The sequence below is a fragment of the Oncorhynchus masou genome, chromosome 27 (genome assembly GCF_036934945.1).
Source record: "Oncorhynchus masou masou isolate Uvic2021 chromosome 27, UVic_Omas_1.1, whole genome shotgun sequence".
Classification (NCBI taxonomy): domain Eukaryota; kingdom Metazoa; phylum Chordata; class Actinopteri; order Salmoniformes; family Salmonidae; genus Oncorhynchus; species Oncorhynchus masou.
The window spans coordinates 41,942,424-41,957,423 of NC_088238.1; the positions used below are offsets into that span (position 1 = coordinate 41,942,424).

The 15,000-nt window shown below is 44.2% G+C and overlaps 1 protein-coding gene across 1 annotated transcript in view; it reads right to left on the reverse strand.

Moving 5' to 3' along the window:
• Positions 1 to 2,227: 2,227 nt before the first annotated feature.
• Positions 2,228 to 15,000, reverse strand: part of LOC135516195 (alpha-actinin-3-like) — a 33,483-nt gene continuing 20,710 nt past the window's right edge. Inside the window, exons 3-22 of the mRNA XM_064940300.1 lie at positions 14,652 to 14,771; positions 14,109 to 14,195; positions 13,267 to 13,354; positions 12,747 to 12,825; positions 12,334 to 12,415; positions 12,107 to 12,192; positions 11,721 to 11,813; positions 11,192 to 11,422; positions 10,788 to 10,935; positions 10,318 to 10,468; positions 10,058 to 10,166; positions 9,625 to 9,765; positions 9,192 to 9,374; positions 8,061 to 8,195; positions 6,390 to 6,569; positions 5,801 to 5,947; positions 5,376 to 5,441; positions 4,948 to 5,106; positions 4,739 to 4,815; positions 2,228 to 3,978 (exon numbers count right to left, since the gene is read on the reverse strand). Of these exons, the coding sequence (XP_064796372.1) occupies positions 3,897 to 3,978; positions 4,739 to 4,815; positions 4,948 to 5,106; positions 5,376 to 5,441; positions 5,801 to 5,947; positions 6,390 to 6,569; positions 8,061 to 8,195; positions 9,192 to 9,374; positions 9,625 to 9,765; positions 10,058 to 10,166; positions 10,318 to 10,468; positions 10,788 to 10,935; positions 11,192 to 11,422; positions 11,721 to 11,813; positions 12,107 to 12,192; positions 12,334 to 12,415; positions 12,747 to 12,825; positions 13,267 to 13,354; positions 14,109 to 14,195; positions 14,652 to 14,771 (2,444 nt within the window). The 3' untranslated portion in view covers positions 2,228 to 3,896. The remainder of the gene's footprint in view (positions 3,979 to 4,738; positions 4,816 to 4,947; positions 5,107 to 5,375; positions 5,442 to 5,800; positions 5,948 to 6,389; positions 6,570 to 8,060; positions 8,196 to 9,191; positions 9,375 to 9,624; positions 9,766 to 10,057; positions 10,167 to 10,317; positions 10,469 to 10,787; positions 10,936 to 11,191; positions 11,423 to 11,720; positions 11,814 to 12,106; positions 12,193 to 12,333; positions 12,416 to 12,746; positions 12,826 to 13,266; positions 13,355 to 14,108; positions 14,196 to 14,651; positions 14,772 to 15,000) is intronic.

A 15,000-nucleotide genomic window follows, 5' to 3' on the forward strand; every position in this document is an offset into this window, starting at 1 on the left:
GGAGAATTAATGTTGAATGTTAGAGGAGAATTAATGTTGAATGTTCGAGGAGAATTAATGTTGCATGTTAGAGGAGAATTAACGTTGCATGTTAGAGGAGAATTAACATTGCATATTAGAGGAGAATTAATGTTGAATGTTCGAGGAAAATTAATGTTGCATGTTAGAGGAGAATTAATGTTGCATGTTAGAGGAGAATTAACGTTGCATGTTAGAGGAGAATTAACGTTGCATGTTAGAGGAGAATTAAAATTGCATGTTAGAGAAGAATTAACGTTGCATGTTAGAGGAGAGTTAACGTTGCATGTTAGAGTAGAATTAACATTGCATGTTAGAGGAGAATTAACACTGCATGTTAGAGGAGAATTAACGTTGCATGTTAGGAGAATTAACATTGCATGTTAGAGGAGAATTAACGTTGCATATTAGAGGAGAATTTACGTTGCATATTAGAGGAGAATTTACGTTGCATATTAGAGGAGAATTTACGTTGCATGTTAGAGGAGAATTAACATAGCATGTTAGAGGAGAATTAATGTTGAATGTTAGGAGAATTAACATTGCATGTTAGGAGAATTAACATTGCATGTTAGGAGAATTAACATTGCATGTTAGAGGAGAATTAATGTTGAATAATAGGAGAATTAACGTTGCGGGTTGGAGGAGAATTAACATTGCATGTTAGAGGAGAATTTACATTGCATGTTAGAGGAGAATTAACATTGCATGTTAGAGGAGAATTAACATTGCATGTTAGAGGAGAATTTACATTGCATGTTAGAGGAGAATTAACATTGCATGTTAGAGGAGAATTAACATTGCATGTTAGAGGAGAATTAACATCGCATGTTAGAGGAGAATTAACGTTGCATGTTAGAGGATAATTAACGTTGCATATTAGGAGAATTAATGTTGAATGATAGGAGAATTAACGTTGCATGTTAGGAGAATTAACGTTGCATGTTAGTAGAATTAATGTTGCATGTTAGAGGAGAATTAACGTTGCATGTTAGAGGAGAATTAACGTTGCATGTTAGAGGAGATTTAACATTGCATGTTAGGAGAATTAACGTTGCATGTTAGGAGAATTAACGTTGCATGTTAGAGGAGAATTAACATTGCATGTTAGAGGAGAATTAACAATGCATGTTAGAGGAGAATTAACCTTGCATGTTAGGATAATTAAAGTAGCAGGTTAGTAGAATCAGGTTAGGAAAGTGTTAGGCTTAAGTTTAGCTAAAATGCTGCAGTTGTCCCCGACACAACTCGAACATGTAACTTTTAGCCTGTAGCTGTATTCCATCTAGCCACAACTGTAGATGCCATCAGTACCCAAATCTAACCGCCTGTAACTCAGGACCTGAAGCAAGGATATGCATTTCCTTGATATTATTTCAAAATAAACACTTTGAGGTTTGTGAAAATGTGAAATTAATGTAGGAGAATGTTACACATTAGACCTGGAAAAAGATAAAGAAAAAAGCATGCGTTTATTTTTTTCATCGTCTTTGAAATGCAAGGGAAAGCCATAATGTACTATTCCAGTTTCGGCTCAATTTAGATATTGGCCACTAGATGGCAGCGGTTTATGTGCATAGTTTTTCGACTGATTCAATGAACCATTGCAGTTCTGTTCAAAATGTTATATCAAGACTACCCAAATGTTTCTAATTGGTTTATTCATACATTTTCAAGTTCATAACTGTGCCCTCTTCAAACAATAGCATAGTATTCTGCCACTGTAATAGCTACTGTAAATTGGACAGTGCAGTTCGCTTAACAAGAATTTAAGTTTTCTGCCCATATCAGATATATCTATGTCATGGCAAATGATCTTGTTACTTACAACCTCATGCTAATCACATTAGCCTACATTAGCTCAACCGTCCTGCATGACCCTGAGTGTCTGGCTGAAGTGCTCTGCTGATATGCGCTGTGAATGGATTTTGTCTATATATCCAATAAACTCAGTTTCATATTACATTTTCATTCTTGAATGTTTATGCTTTATAAAGTCTGTAAGTCCTAGAGACATTACCGTGTTTACATTTAAATAAGTCTTGCAGGTCCTTCTTGTATTTATGTAATATTTAATGAACCAGGAACTGCCCTGGACATTTTGGTTTACTTCTGAACAGTTGCAAGGGATGTTACTTCAACAGTATTGCCAGTCCCTTTATGGTGATCGATGGGAAATAAAAACACAACACAAAACTTCATATAGTAATATAGTTTTCCTTTTTTATTTATTCCAAGGTGTGACTTTAACTTTGAAGGATTGTGTGGAAGCAAGCTCTTGTAGCGGGTGATAGAATAGAGGGAAAACAGGAGGAAGGGATAATAGAGAAGACAGAAGAGAAAGAATCCACGCAAAGGGGAGTTACTGGTTCTGTCGCTGTCCTAAATGACACCCTGTTCCCTCCGTAGTGCACTTGGCGACTTCGGATCAAGTCAAAACTAGTGCACGATATAGGGAATTGGGTGCAGATTTGAGAATTGCCCACTGTTATTAGAATACCCTTGCTCACTTCATGGCTGACATTCTCAGGTTTTGTTTTAAACATGTCATGTTCCAGGCCAATTACATTGCAAATGGTTGAGTGCCACCTCATCAACTGTACAGTCAGGCATCAGATTGCTATACCATATGATGCGGTTAGCTGATATGTTTAACACGTATCCAGGCGTTGTGAGATCTGGCAGCCGTCTGCGGTGTGGTCAGCCTGGAACGCAGCCATCCTCTTATTGAACTGGACCACAACCTAAAAGCTTCCTAGCATAGATAGTTAGGCTACACCGAGTCCAAGATGGCACCCTATAACCTATGTAGTGCACTACTTTTGACTAGAGCCTATGGGGAATAGGGTGCCATTTTGGATGAAGCCTGGGCCTCGCTTTGTTTCACCATACCTGGACACAGGGTTGCTGAGTCCATATTCCTTTATCTCCAGAACATTACCTGATTTCCTTCTCTCTCGCTCTTTTTCACTACTCAACACCTCTACCTGTCTCTCGTTCCTCTCAAAATGCACAGCAAGCAGACAACCTCAATATGGTTTCATTGGACATGATATGAAATAGTATATGTAAAATAGTACATATTATATCATTCTATTGGTGTTGTCATATACCTGGTACAGATGATGGAGTGATGATAGAGGGATGAGACAGAGGAGAGAGGTGACCGACACGCTTCTTTCTGGCCATAACAGTTATTATACTCTTTTATCTTTGTATCCTCCAATCAAAATGATCCTTCCTGTCAGCATCCTCACCCTATCCTCCAATCAAAAATAATTATTCCCGTCAGTGTCCTCACCCCTCTAAACAAGTTGATCAGAGATAAGGGTTAACTACCTTTTACCCACAATTCACTGCTCTCTTCTGATGGCACCCTATACTCTCTGAAATACCAAATTACAACATTATGAAAGCATTGGGACAACATTACACGTTTCTGTGGAAAGAGAAGGGTGTTTGCATGGGGCGGGGAGCTGCTATAAAGGATTTGTGTGTTGGGGGGGGGGGGGGGGGATTCAACCATTCAACATGGACAGCATTTCTACTACAAACAGAGCATGCATCTGCATCAATACACAACCAACCAACCAGTATTTCATTGTTTTCTTTTAAACCATTCCAAATAATAGGAATTGTAATATTATTTGAGGAGGCGAGGTATAGGGCTGGGGAGTGTGGAAGGGGAAAAGAGGAGAGGGGAAGGGAAGGGGTAACTAAACCTCTCTTTGTACAGGAGGGAGACGATGGAGGGAAGAAAGAGCAGGAGGCGTTTTACAAGTCGCTCTCTCCATAGAGGAGAGGGGGAAAATTAAGGGAAGACGAGAGGAGGGGGAAAGGGGGTTTACAAGTCGCTCTCTCCATACAGGAGAGGGGGTTTACAAGTCGCTCTCTCCGTAGAGTGCGCTGGAGAAAGAGATGTAGTCGAGGGCTCCGGCTGGGCCGTCGGCTCCAATGTACCTGGTCACAGAGATACAATATATTACCAGAGAGGTCTAATGTACCTGGTCACAGAGATACAATATATTACCAGAGAGGTCTAATGTACCTGGTCACAGAGATACAATATATTACCAGAGAGGTCTAATGTACCTGGTCACAGAGATACATTATGTTACTAGAGAGGTCTTATGTACCTGGTCACAGAGATACAATATATTACTAGAGTGGTCTAATGTACCTGGTTATAGAGATACATTATGTTACTAGAGCAGTCTAATGTACCTGGTCATAGAGATACATTATGTTACTAGAGAGGTCTAATGTACCTGGTCACAAAGATACATTATGTTACTAGAGAGGTCTTATGTACCTGGTCATAGGGATACATTATATTACTAGAGAGGTCTAATGTACCTGGTTATAGAGATACATTATGTTACTAGAGCAGTCTAATGTACCTGGTCATAGAGATACATTATGTTACTAGAACGGTCTAATGAACGGTACTAGAGAGGTCTAATGTACCTGGTCATAGAGATACATTATATTACTAGAGCAGTCTAATGTACGTAATAGAGATACATTATGTTACTAGAGAGGTCTAATGTAGAGATACATTATATTACTAGAGTGGACTGTGTCCCTGGTCTTAGAGATACATTGTATTACTAAAGTGGACTGTGTCATAGCCACACACTTGTATAGGTTACACAGTTGTACACGTGTGACACAGGACAAATACAAGCACCCCCTATTTGACCTTTGTAATTCTGTGTACCTGGTCATGCGGCTGATGCAGTACTCAGCCTGCTCTGCGGGCAGCTCTCTGCGCAGCTCATCAACCGTGATGTAGGCCTGGGAGAGAGGAGGTGTATATTTATTTCATTTCTATGTATTTATTTAATTGTATTTACCAGGTTGTCCCACAGATGTGAAAATACCTATTTTTCAAGGGAGATCTGGCCATATTAAAATGTTCTAGCTCACCTTGTCAGAGGCCAGGATCTTAAAGGAAGCCATGACCTGGTCAGCGGTGTCTGTCTCGGCCGTCTCCCGGGTCATGAAGTCGATGAAGGCCTGGAAGGTGACCACGCCTGTGTTGTTTGAATCCACCAAGGTCATGATGCGGGCAAACTCCACCTCACCCTATTGGACAACATGTTACAATAGATTAGAACATCTCACCCTATTGGACAACATGTTACAATAGATTAGAACATCTCACCCTATTGGAGTGAGTAGGTTATTTTCATATGATTGTTGAGGAGAACATGTTTTGAAACCTTTAGTATGAAAACGGATGCCATTCATACGATATAACCAAATACAACCAGATAGAGCGCCGTCATTTTGAATAAAGGGACTGAGAAGAAATGAAGGTGAGGTCACTTCCTGTTGGTAGCTAGGCTACTCACCAGATCGTAACCCATGGAGATGAGACAGGCACGGAAGTCGTCAGGGTCCATCATGCCGTTTCTCTTCTGCAAAAAAGAGAGAGGGAGAACACAAGCATCAGTTTTTATGATTGGACATGTGATCAATGAACGATGCAGTGACGCAATGACCAACGATTATGTGAAGGTGACACCCTAGAGACACTGTCCCTCCACGTGGAGGAACAACTACGATGGCAAGAAATCACTGACGATTCCAAATTCACACTTACAGTCAGTGTATTCAACTATGGTAGGTAAAAAAATCATCACATATCACTGTCATTGCAAGTAAAACCTTCAAAATAGTCGCATTCTGTCAAAGCTGAGCCAGGAAATAAAAAGACAAGTGGAAGAAATGCAAGTACAATAATATATTATATATATATATATATATATTTCTTTACCCTGTCGAAGTGATTGAAGGAGGCTCTGAACTCGTTGAGCTGCTCCTGGCTGATACCCTTGGCATCGCGGGTCAGAATCTGGTTCTCCACCTCGTTGATGGTGCGGGCGATGGTGGTCAGCAGCTGCTCCCAGCCCACACGGATATGCTGCAGAGGGAGAGAGGGAACGAGGGAGCGGAGAGTCACAATCTTGACGTAATAATTGCGTGCTCGGAATTTGGGACCAAATACTAAACTTTTGACTACTTCAATGCACTATAAGTGACACCTTATGATACATTCAAAAGGGGAACTAGATACATAAAGTGCACTAACTTCTAAACGGTAAAACTGATATGTATGAAAATACCCCAAAATTAAAGGCGACATTCTGTACTGTCGCCTCATTTAAAACATTTGATCTCAAATCCAATATGTTGGAGTATAGAGCCAAATTAAACGTTTTAGCTTCACTGTCCAAATAGGGGAGTATATGATATTTAACCTAGGTCTAGGATATAAGATACTTTACTTCCATGGTGTAGTTGTGTGTTTGTTGTGTAGTTGTGTGCTGTGCAGTTGTGTGTTGTCCAGTTGTGAGTTGTATTACCTCCATGGTGTAGTTGGTGTGTTTGTTGTCAAAGATGAGGGACTCCTGGCTGAGCTGGTGGTCTCCCTCCAGTTTGTCAATGTTACACTTGTAGTTGATAATGTTTTGTTCATACTGCTTGAGATTGTTCATCTGTTCCTCTAGAGAACCGGCGATGTCCACAGACACATGACCAATCTCCTGTAGAGGGAGAGGGGGAGAGAGGGGGTGGAGAAAAAGGAGGTAGTGAGAACTGAGAAGTGTGAATGGATGACAGTTCAGGCTTCCGTATTCATAAAGTGTCAAAGAGTGCTGATCTAGGATCAGATATAGAATCTAGGATTTAGGTCCATTAATTATAATCTAAAAGGCAAAAGTGATCCTAGATCAGCTCTCCTACTCTGACCCATAAGTGTAGGCACAGTAGATGTTGCGAACCTCTGCGTGTTTGGGGTTCGGAGACCCTGTCGCTGCTTAGCCTGGGTACCAGTCTGTTTGTGTTAACATTTCACTTCTCGCCATACCAAACATGGCATAATGACATGGGAGTACAATGACTGGAATGAGGATTTCACAAAAGAGGATTTCAAACTCGTAGGACCGTGTAGCTCTAGCTCAGTGGTCACCAACCGGTCGAACGCAACGATAAAGCCTTGCATTCCTTATTTGTATTTGTTTCGTGCTGTTGTCAGTAGGTGCACTTCATTCAGCAGCCCTAGCACCGGGAAGACAAAGTGTTCCCATTGTGAAATATTTTATGTATCGGAAGGTAGAACTCCGCCTACCCGGCAGGCCCAGAGATCAAATCAAGTGCACCTATAGGACTACCTCTGGCCAATCAGAAAGCTCAGATAACCGTGTCGGCACAGTTTCCTCGAGCCATGGACTGTAAAAAGAAGCCTTGAATGCACAATAAAGTTGACACCGTAAGATTTAAAAACGTTTAAAACCATGACTAGAGCGTCTCAATGAATACCCGCAAAGAGATGCTGCTTTTATGAATAACTTTATGTCTAAGTTGTTATTCGGCACTGTCACAGTTTGTTCAACACTTCCAGAAGCCATAAAATGCACACTCTCCCTACTTCCACTCACGCTACAACCAGTACTGCAGCTGCAACAAATGAGTACAGCAAAGTGTTCCGCTAAGCTTGCGTTGTTGTCATTAGCGGCCTTTGTCTTTTCTAATATCGAGGAATATTTCACTTTCTCTGGTCAATAGGAGTAACATCATGAATTGGCGCACGAGGCAGAAATAATGGAGTGCGACTTGAGTTTCGCCATCAGCTGGAAGACTGTGTCCCCTCTTCTCAGCGGAGGGAGAGCTGAGGGACGGATGAGTCCAGTAAAAAACAAATATATATATATATTATTATTATCCTCAATTAGCTGTGCCTCAACAGTAATACAACAAGTTATATTTCAAAATGGTCTGAGAAGAACAACATTGGCAGGGTAATTCCAGCATAGCCAATCTGCAGTGATAATGTATTGGGTCTATATCCTACTGCACAAACCTCATTGCTACAGAACTGTTTTTAATTGGTTAATGTTGCATATGCTTACGTTTTTTAATTCATGCTTTTGTTGTTGTTTTTTTAAATCCAAGCGGTAGATCTCCGCTTCCATTTCGACTCAGAAAGTGATCTCGAAAAAGGTTGGTGACCACAGCTCTAGCTGAAGTAACTGTACCTCCATCTTGGTCTGGATCCAGGGTCCGATGATGTTGGCCTGGGCAGCGAACTGGCGCCTCAGCCTCTCGTTAGCCTGCTGCCTGGCCACCTCCTCCTGCAGCATCTGGTCCCTGAGAGGAACAAGGTGCTTCACCTACGGAGGGAGACAGGGACATTGGTCGTCAACACACTTGGTAGAGATGACGTTGCGTTACTCTGTGACTCGAGCCCTATACTACGTACCGGATTTGAGGAGTTCGTGAGGTAACTTTGGTCAACCTTGAGTTCAAACTGAGATAACCGGTACCACAGCCTTTTAAGCCAGGTACATTTCTATGGCGACGAATCCTTCGGAACTAATCTGCTCCGGGGCACACTAACTCAGAGCTATGTCAGAGCCGTGAGTTGAGGACCAATTAAAGCAACCCCCCTCCCCCCCCTCTCGCAAAGATTGCGTCATCATCCCCTTCGTTTGAGGAAGACGACTGATGAAATATTTGATTCATGACATGTAATTTTGTGTGTTCAAAAACTGCAATGTCAAAATACCGATCACGTCACACATTTCGTACTGGTAGAATGCATTTGAAACCTCACGCCGCGTAAAACTTTTGTATGACTTATTTTATCAACAGGAGAGGGACAAAACGGTGCTCGTTCATTGATAAACACACCAAACCGCACCAAAGACGACATTAACAATAGGTAGTCAACTAAAAACGGCACTTCTAAAAAAGCCAATTTCACACCACAGCCTGCTGAATTTGCAAGATAACTTTTCTTTCATTTTGATTTCGGCCCAAATGAAAAACGAGTCACCGACTTGCCCGTAGATGGATTATTTCCGCATTGTCTCAATGAAGTCAGTTACAACTTGGGTTGGAGCGAAAACCTTTACATGAGGGTACAAGGAGCTCTCTGGGAACAGGATCGGAAAGCCCTGCTCTAGGGTGTAACCCTAAGACATGAAGCAACTTACAGCCGTAGAGTGTGAGAAAAAAATACACACTACAGAAACAATGACTGTCACAGGACAAGTGTCTCTTGACTACAATCTAGAGAGTGGAAACCTAGCCAGGGAAGGAAATACAGTTAAAATAGAAAACCATTTCAGCTTCTCTGTTGGCTTCACAGAGTGTGTTGTACTCACCGCCTCCCACTTGTTAGTGATATCCTGGGGGGAGAGGTTGGTGTAGGGGTTGACTCCTGACAGCTTGATGCCGTAAGTCTGAGCGATCTTCACAATCTCGCTCTGGATGCCCATGGTGGCCATGCGTTCCTTATCAGCCTCTGGTAGGGTGGCCTTGAACTGGTCATGGGCTGTAATCAGAGACTGGAGAGGAGAGGAGGAGTGAGAATGGAGGGATACAGTGGGAAGGAGCGATAGAGAGAGATAGAGAGGATCAAAGGGTGTGGTGTGTGTCACATAACGAGAAGGTGTGGGGGGGGGAATAAGGTGTGAGAATGGAGTGATATGGGAAATAACGAGAGAGAGCGAGGGAATGCAGATAGAAACGAGAGTCCATCCGACCGTTAATGTTACGTATTGTACAACACACGCGCTCACACACACACACACGTACATGGATCTCCTCGGTGCTGTGGACGATAAACATGTCCTGCAGATCCTCCATGGCTCCGTCCATCCAGTTATTGAAGGGCGCCGCCCTCTTGGCGAACTCCAGGTACAGCTGGTCAATGGTCTCCCACAGTTTCTCCACGCGCTAGGAAAGACCAGGACAAGATGTAACATCCATATACAGTGTGACGCCATCCCTGCTAAGTAGTCACAGTAACACATGTAATGGCTTGATATGACCACCACTAGTTGGTATTGGAAGGGACAGGAGTTTTTCCTGAGACAGGTGACCTGGAACATCTCCTGGCTCAGTTGGTAAGAGGCTGTGTGCTCAGTTCCTGCAGGGATCTCACATTCTCCAACCAAAAGCGTCCGCTTAAGTGGCGTATACAATATGATTATATTACGGTATCTGTTGTACGTGTGTGGTTCAGTACCTCCAGGGAGTCCCTCCTCTTCTGCGTCAGCGTACCCAGGTTGTCCCACTGGTCACAGATGCCCTGGCAGCGGGCGTTCACAGAGGACGCGTCATGGTAGTCCAGCTCACTGAGAGCGAGACGGGCAAACACACTGATCAGTATCACGTCTCCAATTACACACTGTACGTCAATCCCTTTTTTTTTCTACAACTTCACTACGTTTATCCTTTCTACCGCCACTCCCTCCTCCCACCGGTCCTCCACACCTCCCTCCTTACTTGAGCTCCTGGGCGATAGCGGCGATCTGCTCCACTCGGTCCTGGTGAGCGGCCAGGTCAGACTCAAAGGCCTCGTGTTTCCTCATCAGGGCCCTGATCTCCATCAGAGAGGCCGACTCATAGTCCTTCATGGACAGCAGCTCTTCTTTCCCTGGGGGAGAGACAGTTAATACTCAGTCGATATCGCTCTCTACCTCCCTAACCCCTTTACCTCTCGAAACCCCTTTACCTCTCTCTCTGTTTTATCTCTCCATCCCCATCCCCACCAGTGAGCGCTGTGGCGCATGACGTCTGAGGGTTGAAAGTCGATGTACTGCAGGGGCTTGACTCAAAGTGGATTTTACAATTCAAAATTGATACCGCGCCTCTCGCCCCTCTCGCTCTCTCTACCCCCCCACCTGCCCTTCCTCCCCTCTCGCTCTACACACCCCTCTCATCTCCCCTCCCTCTCTCACTCGCTCTGTTATTACCTGAGGTCCAGGACTGGTGCAGGGAACACTTCTGCTTGAACTTCTCAGCCAGGTGGTCCAGTCTCTCCAGACGTCTGATCTCAGTAAGAAGCCACTCCTCGTATCCCTTCTCCACCTGCTCCAGACCCTTCCATGCATTGGCTATGTCCTGGGGGAGGAGAGAGACGAAGGTGGGGTATAACATGGGTAGTATTATAGATGGATGTCAGTTAGTTGGTTGACTATACAGGGTCTTGTAATGTTGGTGGAACAGTCAGATATCCAGAGGGTTATTCTCAAAACTCTTTTGAACCACACCACAGTAAATTAGCTGTGGTTTTTAATGAAGAACCCGGGGTATGAAGTCGCGAGGGCTGCCAGGACAGTGTCACTCCCTCAGACGGGGTGTGTGTGACGTCACCTACCGAGACCATCTTTCCCTCAGAGGGCATGAAGGCGGGCCGGTTGCTCAGCCTCAGCTTGGTTTGCAGGGTGTTGAAGTTGATCTCCAGCTGACACTTCTCCTGGACGCGGGGAGGCTTGTGGATGCGGCGGTAGTCCCTGAAGTCCTCCAGCTTCTGCTGCATGGCCTTCATCTGCTGCTCCGCCATGCGGTTCTCCAGCCACGGGATGGTCTTGCGGATCCACTCTAGCAACTAGGGAGAGGTAAGAGGTCAGGGGTTAGAGGTCAGGAGGAGAAGAGTTGGCTGGGTGGTTACTTCAATTAAAAAACACACAGGTCCTGTTCAGGGCCAGTTTCCCAAACACAAAAAGCATGCTCAATGGAGAATCTCCATTGAAATAGCTTTTTGGTCCAGGACAAGGTTTAATCTGTGTCCAGGAAACTGTCCCATACAGTATATAACCTCTCATAATACATCACTGCATTAGCGCAATGACTAGAAGTCTCCGGGAACAGTTAGCAGGCTAGTATGATATCCCTTTAACACACACCTCACTGGCCAGCTTCTCATACTCCTCCATGAGTTTCTCATTCTCCTGGTTCACAGCCAGCACTTTACAGATCCTGTTAGCTGCTGTCTCAGCCTGGGTGAGTAAGAGAGAGAGAGAGAGAGAGAGAGGAGGGAGGGAGGGGAGAGCGAGAGAAAGAGAGGAGGGAGGGGAGAGAGAGAGAGAGAGAGAGAGGAGGGAGGGGAGAGCGAGAGAAAGAGAGGAGGGAGGGGAGAGCGAAAACAAAAGTGAGCGAGAGAGAGGGAGATATTAACAACAAACGTTAAGACAGAGGCAGTGGACCTCAGAAAGATGGCCGATTTGTATTGTTTTCCATTGCATTGTATTCAATGTTTTTGCGGCAGTGTGGAGCAGAGGCAGTGAGTTACCTGCTCAGCGCCAGCGAAGGCGTGGTAGAAGCAGGACACGTAGGTCATGATGGCCTTCTCATCAGGCTTGGGGGTGTTCACAATGTCTGAGAGAGAGACCAGGGAGGAGAGCTCAGGGACAATACAACCCCAGTGATATCACCGGAGAGAGTCGTCAGAGACGAACGGTAGGGTTGTAAAATTGCCTGCTTTGACAGAAATCCTGATTGAAAAAAATATGGACTCACCTTCAGCGTCGAGCATCTTGGGGATGTCCAGGTACTTCTCAGCCACCTCGAAGGCAGTGTTGAGGTTACCGATGGGGTCATCCTGTTAGACACACAGACAGAGAAAGAGATTTACATGAACACAGAGAGAAGACACAGGCCATGGGTTGTGGGTTCAATTCCCACCAATACAAAACATGTATGCTCGCATGACTAAGTTGCTATGGATAAAAACATCCGCTAAATGGCATATATTATTAAAAAAAAAACTATATATTACTTATACAATAGAGTTCTTGAGAGAAAAAAGGGGGAACAGAGGTAAAGAGAAATAAAATAAAATAGTAAGGGGCTCGACAGGTGTTGACCCTTGTGGACTCTAAGAGGGGATGGGGGAAGAGAGGAGAGTGAAGGGAGAAGGGGGGGGGGGGCACCTTTCTCAGTTTGGAGTAGTCAATGAGGTCAGGTCTGTGTCTGTGGATGAGGGCACACAGTGCCAGGCCATCCTTCCAACTGAATCGGTCACCCACAGGAGAGGAGAGGAAAGGAAAGGAGAGGAGAGGATGATACAAAGAGAAGATAGGAGAGGAGGAAAAACATTAGGATTATGAAGAGAAAGTCAAAGAGAAAGAAAGTAAAGAGAAAGTAAAATAATAAAGTAAATAATACCACAAACAATCCCTAAAGAAAGAGAGATGTAGCCTGGTCGCTAGTCGGTTTCTGGTCTCTTGCCAACTCCTTATGGAATTGTCATGCCAAATGTGACAGTGGGTGACAAGGAGTTGGCATGATAGCACAAACAGACATGCACTCAGGCTAAGAGAGGTGCAAGCAACAGCCATAACTATGAATTAGAGTTCCCAATTCATATCTTCTCAACATGAATCTGTGAATCCGCATGCAAGAATGGATGTAGTTTCCCATCCTGGCCACAGGGTGGCGCACTGTGCACACCTGATGTGGAAGTTCTGCACGTTAACGTTCCTGTAGGGGGCAGTCTTCCTCTGGCACCACAGAAGAAGACCCTCCTTAGCAGAGGTCTCTACACAGGGAGGAGGCGGGGGGAGAGAGGGGAGACAGAGAGGAGGCAGGGGAACGGCAGTGTTATCCTAAAGGACTAGGCTAAATATGCTCCAATAACCCTGCGGTGTTAAGGTGTCAAGCTTAGTGACCTGTGTGTGTGTGTGTGTGTGTGTGTGTGTGTGTGTGTGTGTGTGTGTGTGTGTGTGTGTGTGTGTGTGTGTGTGTGTGTGTGTGTGTGTGTGTGAAATGCTTACTGAGGTATGTTTTTTTGTGGAGGATATGCAAAGTGTGTGTGCCACGGAGGCTTAAGTAATACGAAGGTTTTAACAGTAATTCATATTGAACTGACTGCTGTGTCTAATGTATCATGGTGGTTTCGACTGTGTCAGATGCAGAGCGTGTTTAAACAGTGATCCTACGACGCGTTTGCGACTGTGGCTGCTAATTCTATTAATGTGTGAACGCTTTGATGGCAGGCGTATGTATAGTGTTGTATAGTGACTGATAATGTATAGACAGTGTTACTGGGAGTCCGATAGCTGGGTAAGTAGGTCGAATTTGTTCTCCTGTGACTTAATGCATGTACAGTTTGGATGTGTTTATGGCAGGTGAAACCCGAGGGGAAATGCATAAGAACAACGTTGTAAACATGTATTTTTTTTAAGATCAACTCTTCGCTCTTGTCATATCCAAGAGCGAAGAGGAAACTTTTTCCAATTCCACCCCTGCGCACACACACACACACACACACACACACACACACACACACTGACCCTCCACGGAGATGTCCTGAATGGCGAAACGCAGGATGATGGTCCAGATCATTCCCAGGGTCATCTTCGTATTACCGTCGACGATCTCTGCAAGCCAATCACAGCGTTCGGTCAAAAACCATGGCAACATGTAGCACATGCCAAAACTCACTCTATGCTGGCTTACTGAGAGTTGTCTCAGATATAATACCTCACTATCTTTCAACAAGTATCTAAAGTATTTTACTTGAGTACCTCTATTTATTTTTAGGCAAGTCAGTTAAGAACAAATTCTTATTTACAATGGCGGCCTGGTGGGTTAACTGCCTTGTTCAGGGGCAGAAGGACTGATTTTTACCTCGTCAGCTCGGGGTTTCAATCTTGCAACCTTTCGGGTTACTAGTCCAACGCTCTAACCAATAGGCTACCTACCGCCCCTCTAAGTCAGAACTGTTTTGTCAAATGGGACTCGAGAACTACAAATAAAGGATCATCACAACATTACTGTATAACAACATATTGGAAAACAACAAGGACAACGGAACCAAGACGTTGAAATCTCACCCTCAGCGCCGATGGACACCAGCTTGACTCCCTTGCTGCAGATGAAGTCCAGGGCCTTGTTCACATTTGCAATCTTGTGGAAACGCATCTTGCCTTTGTCGGGTTTGGGCAGTCTCTCACCTGTATACAATAAGAACATCCCCTTTAGTCTCCTCTCCACAACACAAAATGATTGGTGAAGTTTCACTCAATCAAGAAAGCTCTGTGCCATTCTCCATTCATTTCAGCTCCGATGCTACTGTATTTGACTGCATACCATCGAATTTGAGTGTCCTTTTCCCCTAACCTACGCTGTAGACGGAGAGGTCAACCTTTCTGATGTAACCGTGTGTAAGAGTGACTTAGCAGT